The 14,827-nt window shown below is 36.8% G+C and overlaps 1 protein-coding gene across 4 annotated transcripts in view; it reads left to right on the top strand.

Moving 5' to 3' along the window:
- Apoo (apolipoprotein O) overlaps nt 1–14,827 on the top strand; it is a 55,310-nt gene that overhangs the window by 15,330 nt on the left and 25,153 nt on the right. For all 4 annotated transcript variants that reach the window (XM_077106951.1, XM_077106950.1, XM_077106953.1 and 1 more), the window contains exons 2-5: nt 2,933–3,040; nt 6,519–6,638; nt 10,005–10,059; nt 12,344–12,439. In XM_077106951.1, the coding sequence (XP_076963066.1) occupies nt 2,933–3,040; nt 6,519–6,638; nt 10,005–10,059; nt 12,344–12,439 (379 nt within the window). The remainder of the gene's footprint in view (nt 1–2,932; nt 3,041–6,518; nt 6,639–10,004; nt 10,060–12,343; nt 12,440–14,827) is intronic.

The raw sequence follows: 14,827 nt of genomic DNA, 5'->3' as shown, positions 1-14,827 counted from the left end.
AAAGGCAAATGAGTTGAGCTTTAAAATCAAAGACGTGAGTGAGAATGTTCATTAAGAACTTAAAAGTTAGCTGGGCGCTGTGGCGCATGCCTGTAATCCCAGCACCTTGGATGCTGAGTCAAGAGAACTTTGAGTTCAAAGGCAGTCTCAGCAATTTAGCAAGGCCCTAAGCAAATTAGTGAGACCATGTCTCTAAATAAAATATATAATAAAGGCTGGAGGACGTGGTTCAGTGGGTAAGTGCCCCTGGGTTCAATCCCTGGTACCAAAAAAGAACATAAAAGTGAGAGTTGGGTGTAGCTTAGTAGTAATGTTTGCCTAGGATGTACAAGGCCCTGAGTTCTATCCCTGGCACTGAGGGGAAAAAAAGAACATAAAATGGAAAGAGCACTGGAAAGGTAGACCATGAGAAGGCAAATATAACATGTGAAAAGTAAGGTTTGAACACAGCAATTGAGAATAAAAAAAGGTCAACCTGAGGCAAGATATAAAACAAGGACAAGATGGGACACTGTGGATCCAAGCTGCCTAGTGATTTGAGGTACAAGTGCTAGATAGGGGAGTGAGGAGGGGTGCAGCAGCTAGAGCAGATAAGGGGAGGGCGGGAAACAAAGTCCTGAGGTGGGGCCAGCTCAACACCATGCAAAGTCCCCAGTTCAAGCAACCAGACACAGAAGGCAGAAAGCAATGGGTTCATGTCTCCAGATACCAGCAGCCTGTGTGCCTTTACTTCAGGCTCAGGAGGGACTCCATGGAAACTGCTTAGAACTCTTGGGTAACTCAAGCCTCAGATGACCTGTCCTCTTTAAAAGAGGCCAGGGGTGGGTAAAGAGCTACATGTTGATTAATCAAAACTGAATTTTTAAAAACCAGACCCTTTTGAAAGTCTTAGCAGTTTTCTAGGAGGGGTATTGATTTCCTTAGGTTGGATCAAGTATTGCTGGTCCTGCTGAATAATTGTGATGTACACAAACCACAGTGACCAATATCAGCAGAAGCAAAAGGAATCTGTAGGAACATTGTCTTGAAATTAAGACCTTTGAACAGGAACACTTAATACTTCAGGGTATGTTAATTGTTTTTATACCATTTAAGGTAATAACCATTTTTCTTTATGGCTTTTAGCTCTTTTTTCTGAAATATGAGAATTTATTTTTTGTGTGTACATGACTTTAGGTGTGTGTTTCAAGAGACATTTTTGTTATATATTATCTAGCATTGTATATTTTGTATTACAGGATAGTCTCATCTTTCACATTGCAGGCACTGCAAATCTTAGTAATATAATTTCTTTTATGCTAAGTCATACCTAACTAGATAGAACAAGACAACTACTCTTTTTTTTTTTTTTTTTTTTTTTACCTCTTTCTGTTTCTCATTGAGGCAGGCAGTGAATAGTTATTGAGTCTCTCTCTTATGTGCCAGGTACTGCCATAGCAATATTTAAGACACAGTCTTATCCTGAAAGTGATTCCAGTGTGGTAGGGAGAATTTAATAGACATAAGTAAATGGGTAAATAAAAAATAAAATAAAAACATGCATTCTCCCTGCTCTTAGGCAATTCTACTGAAAGACAAAGCAGATAGAGGAATTTTTAGAGGAATCAGCATGTGTGAACCCATGAAGCTGGAAAGCAGCATGAGAGAAATATAGGGAGTTCAGGTTTTGTGGGCAAGGGTGGGGTGACAGATGAGGTTAGAGAAGGCGGCTGTGGTCAGTCATAACAGACTTTTTGGTTGATGTACAAGTCCGAGGTAATAAATACCAAAAGATCTTAATTGAAGTTAAGACCTTTCAACATGAACACTTAATACTTCAGAGTGGGTTAATTGTTTTTATACCATTGAAAGTAATAACCATTTTTCTTTTGGCTTTAAGGTCTTTATTGATTATAGAACATAATCAAGGTTGTCATTTAGAAAAATCATTCTTTAAAAAAAAAAAAGAAAAATCACTCTTTCTTGTTTGGTGGTTTTAATCCTTAGAGGGCCAGTGACCAGTTAAGGATGCTGCTAAATAATCCAGGAAAGAAATGAGGGTCCAAGGAAAGATTGTATAGGAAGGGATACATAGGAAAAAGTAGCACTGAGATTATTTAATAGGCAGAATGGCAGGATTTAGTGATCCATAAGATGAGGGTGATGGTGAAGATGACCTCAGAATTTCCTTTTTAAATTATTGATCAATTAATTATAAATGGGCAAATAAAAATCATCTATTGTGTACTAAATATGATGTTTTGCAATATGTGTACATTATGGAATGGCTAAATCAAGGTAATTAACATGTTGCTTCATATATTTACCTTTTTTATGAAATCTGAAAATGTTGAACTAAGAGAAGCAGATATTAGAAAGGTCTGCTGGGGCTGGGAGGGTTGGGGGAGGGCATTGAAGAGATGTTGGTCAAATAATAAGAAATTTCTGTTAGACACAGGAAGAATAAGTTTGAGAGCTATATTGTACAATATAGTGTCTATTGACTAACATAGTTAATAACAATGTATTACATTTTTGAAAATTGCTAACTTCAGAGTTTCTGATGAGGTTGTCACAATTCCTGAGAGAGGAAATGGAGAAAGAAGGGCAGGTCTTAGGGAAAGATGATGAGTTGGTTTTGAACATGTTCCAAAGATTCAATATCTATTTATCTAGCTATATCTTTTTAATTTTTTACTGGAAAGCCTAGGTAGAGAAACTTAAGAACTATTGTCTTGTGAAAATCAAGATAAAGTTGAGTTGAAATTTTGTGTCTGTGGAAACATGTATTTTAGGTTCTGCCTTCCTCAGAACTTCAGGAATACATTTACTTCTCATGGAGTGCTCGTATGTGTCTTTCAGGGCAGGAGTGACTGAGCTTATGAATATGTCATGTTGTACATATTTGGTTTGTAGCATGGATACAAGGCTGAAAATTGCTTCTGCATTTCAGGTAATTCAGAGGTCCATGGGGCCAGCCAGCCTGAGCCTGCTCACCTTCAGAGTCTATGCAGCACCAAAAAAGGATGCGCCTCACAAAAATTCCATGAAAGTTGATGAGGTAACATGCTGTTCATGCAGTGATATATTTTGGACATCTGATTTAGTTACTGTAGAAGAGATTTTACAAATTGTATATAAGGAGGATAGTTAGAAGATAATTATTTTAATTTTTAATTTTTGCAGTGCTGTGGCCTTGTGCATTCTAGGTAAGCACTCTACCACTGAGCTATACCCCAGCTCAGTTAGAAGATATTTAAAAGGATTATTTGTGTTTTTCATTTGGTGTTAAGTTTTTTTTTTTTTTTAAGATAGAGAGGGGAGAGAGAGAGAATTTTAATATTTTATTTTTTAGTTATTGGCAGACACAACATCTTTGTTTGTATGTGGTGCTGAGGATCGAACCCGGGCCGCATGCATGCCAGGCGAGCGCACTACCACTTGAACCACATCCCCAGCCCGAGTGTTAAGTTTTTTGAGCTCTTTGTATATTCTGGATATTAATGTCCTGATTAGCAGTGGCAAAGATTTTCTCCCATCTGTAAATGGGCAAAGGAACTAAACAGACACTTCTCAAAAGGAGAAATACAAAGGGTCAACAGATATATTAAAAAAAAGTTCAATGTCTCCAGCAATTAAATGCAGATTAAAACTACATGAGATTTCATTTCCAATCAGAAAGGCAATTATCAATAATACAAGTAACAATGTTAGCAAGGATGTGAGGAGGAGGGTACACACATACATTGTTGGTGGCACTACAAATTAATATAACCTCTATGGAAAGCAGTATGGAGATTCCTCAAAAATCTAAAAATGGAACCACCATAGGACCTAGCTATCCCACTCCTTGGTATATATCCAGAGGATTTTAAATCAGCATACTAGGCTAGGGCTGTAGATCAGTGGCAGAATACTTGCCTAGCAAGTGTGAGGCACTGGCTTCTCAACAGTATATAAAAATAAAGTAAAAGTATTCTGTCCATCTGCAAAAAATTTTAAAAATAAAATCAGTATACTACAGTGATGCAGCCACATCAATGTTTATAGCAGCACAATTCACAATAGTTAAGCTGTGGAACCAACCTAGGTGCCCTTCAACAGATGAATGGATAAAGAAAGTATGATACACACACACACACACACACACACACACACACACACACATACACATACACACACATATGTATAATGAGTATTATTCAGCCATAAAGAAGACTGACTTTATGGCATTTGTTGGTAAATGAATGGAACAGGAGACTATCATAGTAAGTGAAATAAGCCAGTCCCCCCAAAATCAAAAGCCAAATATTTTCTCTGATATGTGGAAGCTAATCCTAAATAAGGGTGGGGAGGGATGTGAAAAAAAAAAGAATAGAAGAAAGATCAGAGGAGTAAACAAAGGGAAATGAAAGGAAGGGAGGAGCAATGCGATAGAGAAAGTCAGTGGAATGAACTTTCCTATGTACATATATAAATATACCACAGTGAATCTCATCATCACATACATCCATAAGATACTAATTAAAAAAAATAAGTAAATAGCAGGAGGATCAATAAAGTAGAGAGAAGGCAACAGGGTGTGGAAGAAAGGGAGGGGAAGGGGAAATACTGGGGACTGGCCTGGCATGGTGGCACATGCCTGTAATCCCAGGGTTCCCAGAGTTCAAAGCCAGCACAATTCATAATAGTTAAGCTGTGGAACCAATTGAGTTGCTTAGCACCTCACCATTGCTTAGGTGAGACCTGTCTTTAAATAAAATACAAAATTGGGCTGGGAATGTGGCTCAGTGATCCAGTGCCCCTGAGTTCAATCCCCAGTACCAAAGAAAGAAAGAAAGAAAGAAATACTGGGGACTGAATTAGAAGAAATTATATTCCATGCTTTTATAATTATGCCATAGTATATATTCTATTATCATATATAACTAAAAAGAAATATATTTCCTTACAGTTTGTTTTCTTTGTGGGAAATTAGTAAACTGCGGCTTTTTCAACAGATGAACTTTAATGGTGGTATTGAACTTTAACAGATGAACTAAGGGTAAAATTAAGAAATATTTTATAGATTTTTAATGGGGAAGCTGCCATGTCCCAGTAGATTATAAATACAGCTTAACTTTTTTTGGTGGTTTTTTGTTTTTTGTTTTTTTTTTTTTTTTTGGTACTAGGGATTGAATTTAGCCCAGAGCCACATCCCTAGTTCTTTTATTTTTCATTTTAAGGCAAGGTCTCACTAAGTTGCTTAGGGCCTTGCCAAATTGATCAGTCTGACCTTGAATTTGCAATCCTCCTGCCTCGGCCTCTGGAGCCACTGGAGTACTGGCATGTACCACCATGCCCAACTGCAACTCACTTTTCTAAGCAGCCTTCCTGATTCTGGACTGCTTGATCAAGCCAAGAAAATATTCACATTTTTCTTAAAGAAATCAGAGATCTGATTCTCTCTGCTTCTTGGCTGGTAAAAATCCTAAGTAGATACTTAGTATACATTAAATAATCAAACAAGAAATCTTCTTTACATTGTTCAGATTCTTTTTTTGTCTGTACTTCCCACTGATTATTTGGATATTCAGTTTCTGTTTCCTTTGAATAAATTGAGGAACAGTTTTACCTTTAGTCCCTTGTAGGGTTACTTGAAAGGTGTTTATATAAAGCTAATTAGCTTATCTTTTGCCCTTTACTCTTTTCTCAGGCTTTGGGACAATAGCATTGTTGAGAGTGAAGAGGGCAGCCAGTAGTGTCTAAGAAAATTCTTCTCTGGGTGGGGAACAAACCTGCTCTCCTTTGATTAGCACCAGACTGATCATTTGAACTATGTATTCAGTTATTCTTCAGTTACTCTCAAGCATTTTTAAACCCCTTCCTCAACCCATTCTTTTTATAATTTATTTTTTAGTTGTAGATAGACACAATATCTTTACTTCTTTATTTTTAAATATTTCTTTAGTCATTGATAGACCTTTATTTTATTTGCTTATTTATATATGGTGCTGGAAATGGAACACAGTGCCTCACACGTATGTGGTAAGCACTCTACTGCTGAGCTATACCCCAACCCCTCAACCCACTCTTTAGAGTGATAGACTCCTTTTTCTAAACTAAACCTGGGGTGAAATACCAGATACCAGGGTAAATGGATGAAAGAAAGGTGCTTTGTTTTCCATCAGTGGATGAGGAGGGATATGATACCATGTAACTCTGCCCTCTTATCCTTATCCTTATTTTTTTTAGTTGTAGATGGACATAATACCTTTATTTTATTTATTTTTATGTGGTGCTGAGGATCAAACCCAGTGCCTCACACATGCTAAGCAAGTGCTCTACCACTGAACTACAATCCAAGCCCCTTGTCCTTATCCTTATGATTAAGGAAATAATGTGCAAAGATCATCTGAAGTAAAGTTTTAGGTTGTGTGTAACCCTTAGAGTCATTGTAATTTATAAATTATTAGAAATATTGCACCTATAAATTTGATAATTTATTACATGATCTCATTACTGTGTATGCTTTTTTATTTTTGTTTGAATGTGTGCAGCTTTCACTCTACTCAGCTCCTGAGGGTCAATGTAAATATGTGGAGAAGCCAAGGACTCAACTTGAAGAAAGCATCTCACAGCTCCGACATCATTTTGAGCCGTATACAAGTTGGTGTCAGGTACAGCTGTTTAGAGTCAATAATGAAAAGTTTATATAGAGCCAGCATGGTAGCATATATCTGCAATCCTGGTGACTCAAGAGTGCACCTGTAATCCCAGCTCCTTGGGAGGATTGCAGGTTTGAGGCCAGCCCCAGCAATTTAGCAAGGCCTTAAGCAATTTAGCAATTCCCAGTCTCAAAATAAAGAATAAAAAGGGCTGGGACATAGTTCTGTGATAAAGTATCACTGGGTTCAGTCCTCTGGTACCAAAACAACAACAATAACAAAAAGGAAGAAAAAAAAGTCCATGTTGGATGCATGATTTTGGAAAAAGACATAATAAAAGGGTCCAAGTTAAGAGTTCTCTGCTTACAAATGTTCATCAGTGCCACAGGGAGAGCAGGTGCAACAGTGCCCTGGATTCCTTATGGCACCAGTTGCCGTAACTGCAAAGAAAAATTTCCTCTCCCTAGGTGGGGTTTGTACCTTGACTAGAGAGAAGAGGGCTGGTAATTGCCTTGTTGGTTGTGGTTATGAAAACATTGTGTTTATTAGAGAGCATATGGGACTGTAATGAAAGTAAATGGATATAATGTAAACATATTAAAACTGGGACATTTTTTTTTCCTAGAGATTCTATAAACTGAGCATCTCTAATCCCGGGGCATTTTGGATATTGGATTTTCAGAGTATAGTTTATGCAAGTATTCCAAAATAAAAAGAAAACTTCTAAAATATAAAATACTTCTAGTCCTAAGCATTTTACATAAGGTATACGACACCTGTATGTATCACTTTAAACAAATGGTTTTAGTGCATTTAAAATGCTGGAACAGAAAGATAGATGCCAAAATAGGGTAGAATTACGTATTTGAACTGTTTGTCCCAATGAACTATAGATACAGGTCGGCTTCTGTCTCTAACTTATGTTTTAGGTCAGACATTTGTCATGATGGGAGTGAAAGTATTTCTGTGTTTTTTTAACACCTGAAACCAAAGTTTGCAATTTACAGAATTTGTAGGTATTGACACATATTTGCCATATTTCATCTTGATTTTGAAAATTGAGGACCAATGAATAAAAACTAATATGTTGGTGTGTATGAAATGTCAGCTTTACTTTGCTTGAGATTTACAAGTTCAATTTTTATCCAGGGCTTGTCTTAAAATTTGAAAGTTTCATGTGCCACTGCTGAGTTTTTGTTTACCAAGTGAGATAAAAAAGTACTGCCCATGACCTCTATCAATAATATAATTTGGGCCTTTATACTTAAGTGAGTTATGAAATACCTAAAGACTTTATACGGGGCTGGGGATGTGGCTCAAGCGGTAGCACGCTCGCCTGGCATGCGTGCGGCCCGGGTTCGATCCTCAGCACCACATACAAACAAAGATATTGTGTCCGCCAAAAAAAACCTGGAAAATAAATATTAAAAAAATTCTCTCTGTCAGTCTCTCTCTCTCTCTCTCTCACCTCTCTCTTTAAAAAAAAAAGACTTTATATGTATTGTGTTGTAAAGTGCTTAGACTTTGTTATCTTGTTCTAGGTTTTTAATCTGTCTGTAAATAGTTTAGATAAAGTCAGCAAGGGGCTGAGGTGTAGCTCAATGATAGAGAGCATGTTTTGCGTGTATAAGGACCTGGATTCAATCCTTAGCACCATAAAATCAAACAACAACAACAAAAAAACAAAACAAAAAAGAAAGAAAAAAGATAAGGTCAATATATTTGTGTAAATATTTTTGTGTCATGTAAGCTTGACTACTGTTATTTCTGGTATGTCTGATTTTGTTTTGTTTTTGGTGCTGGGGATTGAACCTAGGGCCTTGTGCATGCTAAGTACATGATTTACCACTGAACTACACCCCCAGCCCAATATATTTTTTTAATGAAAGTATTTTATCTTTTTACCTTTCAACAACCTAATGTTGTTTTTGTCTTTTCCTTTTATGCATGATATTCAGTGCAGTAAAACACCTCTCTGGATGATAAAGTAGTTATCAGCATATCTGTTTGCACTACTTCTAAATGATTTTCTTCTAATTGTAATAGTTTTATTTTCCTGGGTGGAATGAAGTTTTCATGAATGGAAATATTTCTAATTCCTGGTTCCTTTTTCAGACCACCAATTTCTAGTCCTTCCTTGAAGATCTAATTTGTTTTAATAGTAAAATATTTTTTACCTTTATTTTATTTGTTTTTAAATTTTTTTTAATGTGGTGCTGGGGATCGAACCCAGTGCCTCACACATGCCAGGCAAGCACTCTACCACTGAGCTACAACCCCAGCCCCAATAGTAAAATATTAATCTAGCAAAAGAAGTGGACTGTCACTCTGTATTTCAACCTGTAGGTTTTCTTTCTCTTTAATGGGTGGAAAAGAAACCTATAATGGATTTTACTGAAGAAATATTCATTTCTTTGTGTCTTCCTCCAAATTCAGCATTTATTATTTAAGGCCATTTAAAATAATGAGAGTAACTTTTTTTGGCTTGAACTGAATTATCTAAAACAAATCCTTTTCTAAATGGCAGTTCTGATCCTTCTAATACCCTAATGTCTCCTTTTCCATCTTTGCTGTAGAGGTCTTGAAGGTGGATATCTTCTAGCTAGTCCCTGGTTTCCTTTAGGATCATCTGATGTTCATATACAAAGCTTTTCTTTTTTCTTTTTTCCTTTTTTGAGATGGAATCTCAATGTTGCCCAAGCTCCTCTCAAAACTTCTAGACTGAAGGATCCTCCCAGCTCAGCCTCAGGGAGTGCTAGAATTACAGGCCTATTCCACTGCCTGGCTACAAAGCTTTTTTTTTATTGTTATTAAAAATGTTTTTACTTCATTTGCTTCAGAATTTTGGGGTATCTCTCCAAACTGAGTCATTTGATCCTTTGTCTCATTAAAGCTGGTCATTTTCTGCTTCAAATGGGTACTTTCCAGATGTAAGCTATAAAATAATGGCAAAACCAGGAAATAGACAATATGAAACACAAATTCAATTTCATAGGAAAAGGATTGCCTCTAAATTATCAAGGGGATTGATCTTTAGTCTATTTTCTTCCATTTTAGGAGAAGAGTAAGAATGCTGGGTTGTTAAAAGCACTGTAGTTGGAATCTTTGCCCCTGTGGCAGTAGGAAACCATTCTGCTAAGCAGTTTGCAGTGAAGGGAAAATTACAAAAGAAAAAAAAAAGAACCCAGAAAGTATCTCTTTATTCAAAATCTGTTAATAGCTAGGGGTGTAGCTCAGTGGTAGAGCATGTTCTTAGCTCTCCCAGGGCCTTGGATTCAGTTCCCAGCATCAAAACCAAAATTGTTCAGTAAAGTATATATATTTTGTTACTTTGTAATCAGCAAATTCTACTCAGTCTGTTCCTTTTTACTTTTTTAGGAAACATACTCCAAAACTAAGCCCAAGATGCAAAGTTTGGTTCAATGGGGGCTGGGTAAGTCATTTTGTTATTAGGCATAATCAGTTACTTCAATAATATTGAACTGTTTAACTGGAGTTCTATGAATGGAATCTAGAGATATATGGATTTGTTTAAAGCTTACGCAGAATTTTTTTTTCTAGAAAGAAAATCTGTTCTTTTTATCCAGATTTCAGGGGGCTCATATCCCCTAAGTTTCTTCAACATTATTAAGATTATAGGGTTAGCAAGTGCAGATACACTGTGTTTTTAACAAAATGGATTTCCAGGTACAATGTAGTACAGCACACTAACTCATCAGTAGATTCCTAGAATCAAAGTAGTTAACTTACATTGCTATTATTACATGCTACAGAAGTTTAGAGGCAGGAAGGACCTGAGCTGCTGTGCCTGGGAAAGGTCTTATTGCATAATTAGTAGTGTTTCTACATTTTTTTCATTGTCCTTGATTGTTTCTCATATATAGACCACTTATCACCTACCTGTACTCATAAACTGAGCTCACAGTCTACATTCTGACTAATGTCAGGAACTGGTAAAACAGAGACTGATCATATTTCATTCCCCTCATTGTGCATCTTGGTGAATCAAAATCTTGTTTTTAAAAGGATGTGTTTTCATGATGGAACAACAACAACAAAAAAAAAACATGGGACTGAAGAAGCCTTTTCATTCATTATTTGCAGTATTTGTTTTGTTTTTTCTTTTCCTGGACTCAGTTACTGCAAAAACTCTAAAGCAGAAACATTCCATTATGAGTTATTATCTGCCAAAGCTCTCAGACCATTTTCCAGAAGCTACAGTGAAGGCATATTACCAGAAGCTGGGCTCTGGCTTCAAGTGCAATCTTAAAACATCATTTTCCCTATTTCTTTGTAATTTACCTACTTCTGCTCAGCCCACGAAAAGCCATCTGGGTCTCCTCCTGTCAACTGTTCTTATGTGTATGTCTAGAATTAAACAACACTATGCTGGTAGGCAAAAATAAAGGGAAGTAGAAAATTGCCTCAGAAGACCAAGTTGAGAGGATAGAAAGTCAAGACTAGATTGAAGACAAAATAAGTAAAAATTTTAACCAGGTGGAAGTTAATGCAAATGTATAACACAAGCCCTGTAATAGTGTTTAAAATGATTATCACATCTCCCAAAGAATCATGAAAGGAAAATTTTAAGTATCTGGTGTTTTCTGGGGGAGAGATTTACTCAGTATTCTAGCTTATTGTGGTTCAGTTCAGCATATGTTTGTCAAGTCACATCATGCCAGTCATTGAAGATCAAAGTTGATTAAGAAAGTGGTCACAACCAGTAAGATACATATAATAAATTATTCAATACTAATGCAAATACAGAAATAATTACAGACCACTATTGAAGGTACAGAGGAAGGAGACTAGTTGAATAGTGATTGGGGAGTTGGGAGCAGTGAGAGGAAGGATTTTTAAGATGAATCTTCAAGGTCCAGTGTTAGCCACACCAACACGTGGGTGTTGCAGACACAGTGTGATCAAGACTTGGAGGTGGGACTATAAGGAGATAGAGAGTGCTGAAGATGAGGCTGTGAGACATACAGGAGGGCTTTGTAAGCCATGACCTAGCTGAAATTCATTTGTTAATTCATCCAGTATTTCTCAACTCCTGTCAGTGTTCTTAATAAATGTCTGTGGAATGACTATCCCCTGTTAACACTGAGGGAAGATAACATGTAACAAGTATCACAAATCCACCATTTAGGAGCTTATATTCTCCAACTCTATAGCACACTGCACTTAACTATTCAGTTAAGTGCAGTGTGCTATAGAGTTAGGTACCAAGTGATGGTATAGAGAATAAATATGTGATTCCCAATGAAGACAAAAGGTCTGGGCTGATGAACTTAGAAAACACTCTTCTGAGGCGATAGGGCCCAAGCGAGTTCTTATCTGGATGAGATTGGCTCATTGAAGGGGAAAGGAGAGGATGCATTATGTGAATGGAGTCGCAAGGCATGGTGAATAGGCTTATATGTTATGTTTATTTTTATTTATTCTGTCACCACCAACAATTGGCTATTTCCCACAAGTTTCCTTCATTATCCAAATTTATTGTTCTTGAGTTCAAATAATGATTTCAGATGGCAAAGGATACTTATTTTTCCTAGGCTTATATATTTGGTTCCTGAAAGAATATAAAAGAAGTTTATTAGCAGCATACAAACAATATGTGGTTTGAAAAGCATTTGATACTGTGTGTACTACTTGTATGTAAGACTTTGGTTTTTAATGAGTAATTTATGATTTTTTCCAATCTGATTTTATTATAGATAGCTATGAATATCTCCAAAATGCACCTCCTGGATTTTTTCCAAGACTTGGTGTTATTGGTTTTGCTGGCCTTGTTGGATTCCTTTTCACTAGAGGTGGGTGCAATTTTTGTGGGTTTTTTTTTTTTTTGAACAGTCAGTTCTTGTGGAAAAGATAGGGTATGTTTGGTTCTTTACTTTCAATGAACAGTTTTCAGAATAATGAGTTGGTTCCTGAACATTGACTTCTTAATATGTAATTAATATAGTTGTTTACTCCATTCTGTTTAAGCAAATATAGAAATTTTGTACTCTTTGTGGAAAAGAAATTAGTTTTTTCTTATAAGTACATTTACTGTTCAACTCTTTACTGCTCTTAGGTACAGAGTGAATTATTATTATTATTATTATTATTATTATTATTATTATTTTGGCATTGGGGATTGAACTCAGGGGTACTCGACCACTGAGCTACATCCCCAGCCCTATTTTATATTTTATTTAGAGACAGGGTCTCACTGAGCTGTTCAGTGCCTCGCTTTTTGCTGAGGCTGGCTTTGATGTCGGGATCCTTCTGCCTCAGTCCCTGGAGTTTCTAGGATTATAGGCGTGCGCCACCATGCCTGGTTAGAGTGAATTTTTGTTCAGTCTTTCATAACTGAAAAATAAACTATTTCTAAATGTTTTACTGTTATGGTCAGGCTATTAATCACAGTAAATAGAGCACTAACTTAATAGAGAACTTATTAACTTTTTGATGTGTCATGACTTCAGTCAGTAATGATGTAAAAAATTTTAAAATGCTTAAAATTAAAGCTGGGTTTAGTGGCCTGTAATCCCAGCTACTCCGGAGGCTGAGGCAGGAGGATCAGAAGTTGAAGGCCAGCACTGGCAACTTAGCAGGACCCCATCTCAAAAAAAAAAGCTAACAAATGTTAACTTAAATATATTATGTAGGTACTGAAGGCATTGCTTAGTGATATAGCCCTTGCCTAGCATATATGAGGCCCTGGGTCAATCCCCAGCACCACCAACCCCAAAATAACACTACACTCACTGTTAGATTCCAGGACATTTATAAAAAATAAAGGATGATAAAAGACTTTACTATGATTAGTTTAAGTTTTTCTGAACTTCTTGAAGTTTTGCTGACTCTAAAATGAATGCTTATGGTATAAAATTCAGTTAAAGAATTCTTTTTCTTTTTTAATATTTTTTTAGTTGTCAATGGACCTTTATTTATTTATATGTGGTACCGAGAATCAAACCCAGTGCCTCACACATACTAGGCAAGCACTCTACCACTGAACTACAACCCCAGCTCCAGTTACAGGAATTCTTTTTTTTTAAATATTTATTTATTAGTTTTAGGTGGACGCAATATCTTTATTTTACATTTATGTGGTACTGAGGATCGAACCCAGTGCCTTGCACGTGCAAGGCAAGCGCTCTACAACTGAGCTTCAAACCTAAATTCTTAAAGAGAAGTTCCTATAAAGAACCCTGTAATCTGACCCCCCCTAAAACAGAACCATAGTTTGATACCTATTTCACCAGTTTTAGAACTCTTGATGCATTTAGAACTTCTTGATGCATTAATTGTTATTTTAGAATCTGGAGTGCAAATGCAGCCCTAGTGCTACTTCCAATTCACCTGCTGAATGAACGGTGTCTTGGTCTCCTTGCCTTTCTCTCATCTTGTACTAAGCAATGAGAATTAAATTTCCATTTCTTTTTTTTAGTAATCAATTTGCAAAGCAACACTATTTTTTCATACATCTTTCCCCTTATTTCCTGCAAAGCTGTTTAGAAAAGGATTCCATTGTCATTTAAATAGTGCTTGGGATTTATAAACATCCCAAGGCCAGGGGTATTGGAATTGTGGCTATGACTAGAACGTGGAATCCAGTGAGATAAGCTTCTACCTTCCTCTCTGTTGTTTGAGCATGTGGGGGAGTCTTGCAAGCCCAAAGAAAGCTTTCAGTGCTATGGGTAACTTCCTGTCCTATCAGGTGTTTGTCCGCCATCCTCTAGGGTGACCATCCTGAGGAGGGTTGGAGACTGCACTCTCCTGGGCAGAGTGTACCTGCTACCATGGGTCCTATCCCTTTGTGTTTGTTTGCTTATTTGTTCCTAGCTTTCTTTTTCCCTTCCTGGGAGGGCCTGGTAGCATTAAAATAATTTGAAACTTTGATTTCTTTTTTTAAAAAAATGTCCACATAGGCACATGCATGTGTGCATGCACACATTCATGCACTCACAGGTGACAGTAAATTTTTTTTCATGGCCATTTAGAAGGGCCTGAGGTGAAAAGCATCAGAGGGGTTCACTGAGCAAGATAAATGGGATGGTAGACTCATTTATGGGTGACAAGTGTGGTTTTCAGGCCTCTCCAGGGAGATAATCCCCTATGCAGCAGCAGGATGGGCTCAGAAGTCCCTCCTGGTAGGGTTTCTTGAGCACACCTGCTAAGTAGTGTGCCTAAGTTAATGAGGAGGCCTGTGA

This window comes from Callospermophilus lateralis, chromosome X (assembly GCF_048772815.1).
Source record: "Callospermophilus lateralis isolate mCalLat2 chromosome X, mCalLat2.hap1, whole genome shotgun sequence".
Taxonomy (NCBI): Eukaryota; Metazoa; Chordata; class Mammalia; order Rodentia; family Sciuridae; genus Callospermophilus; species Callospermophilus lateralis.
The sequence above is the reverse complement of the archived record's forward strand: the minus strand, read 5'-3'. Positions and strand labels throughout refer to the sequence as shown.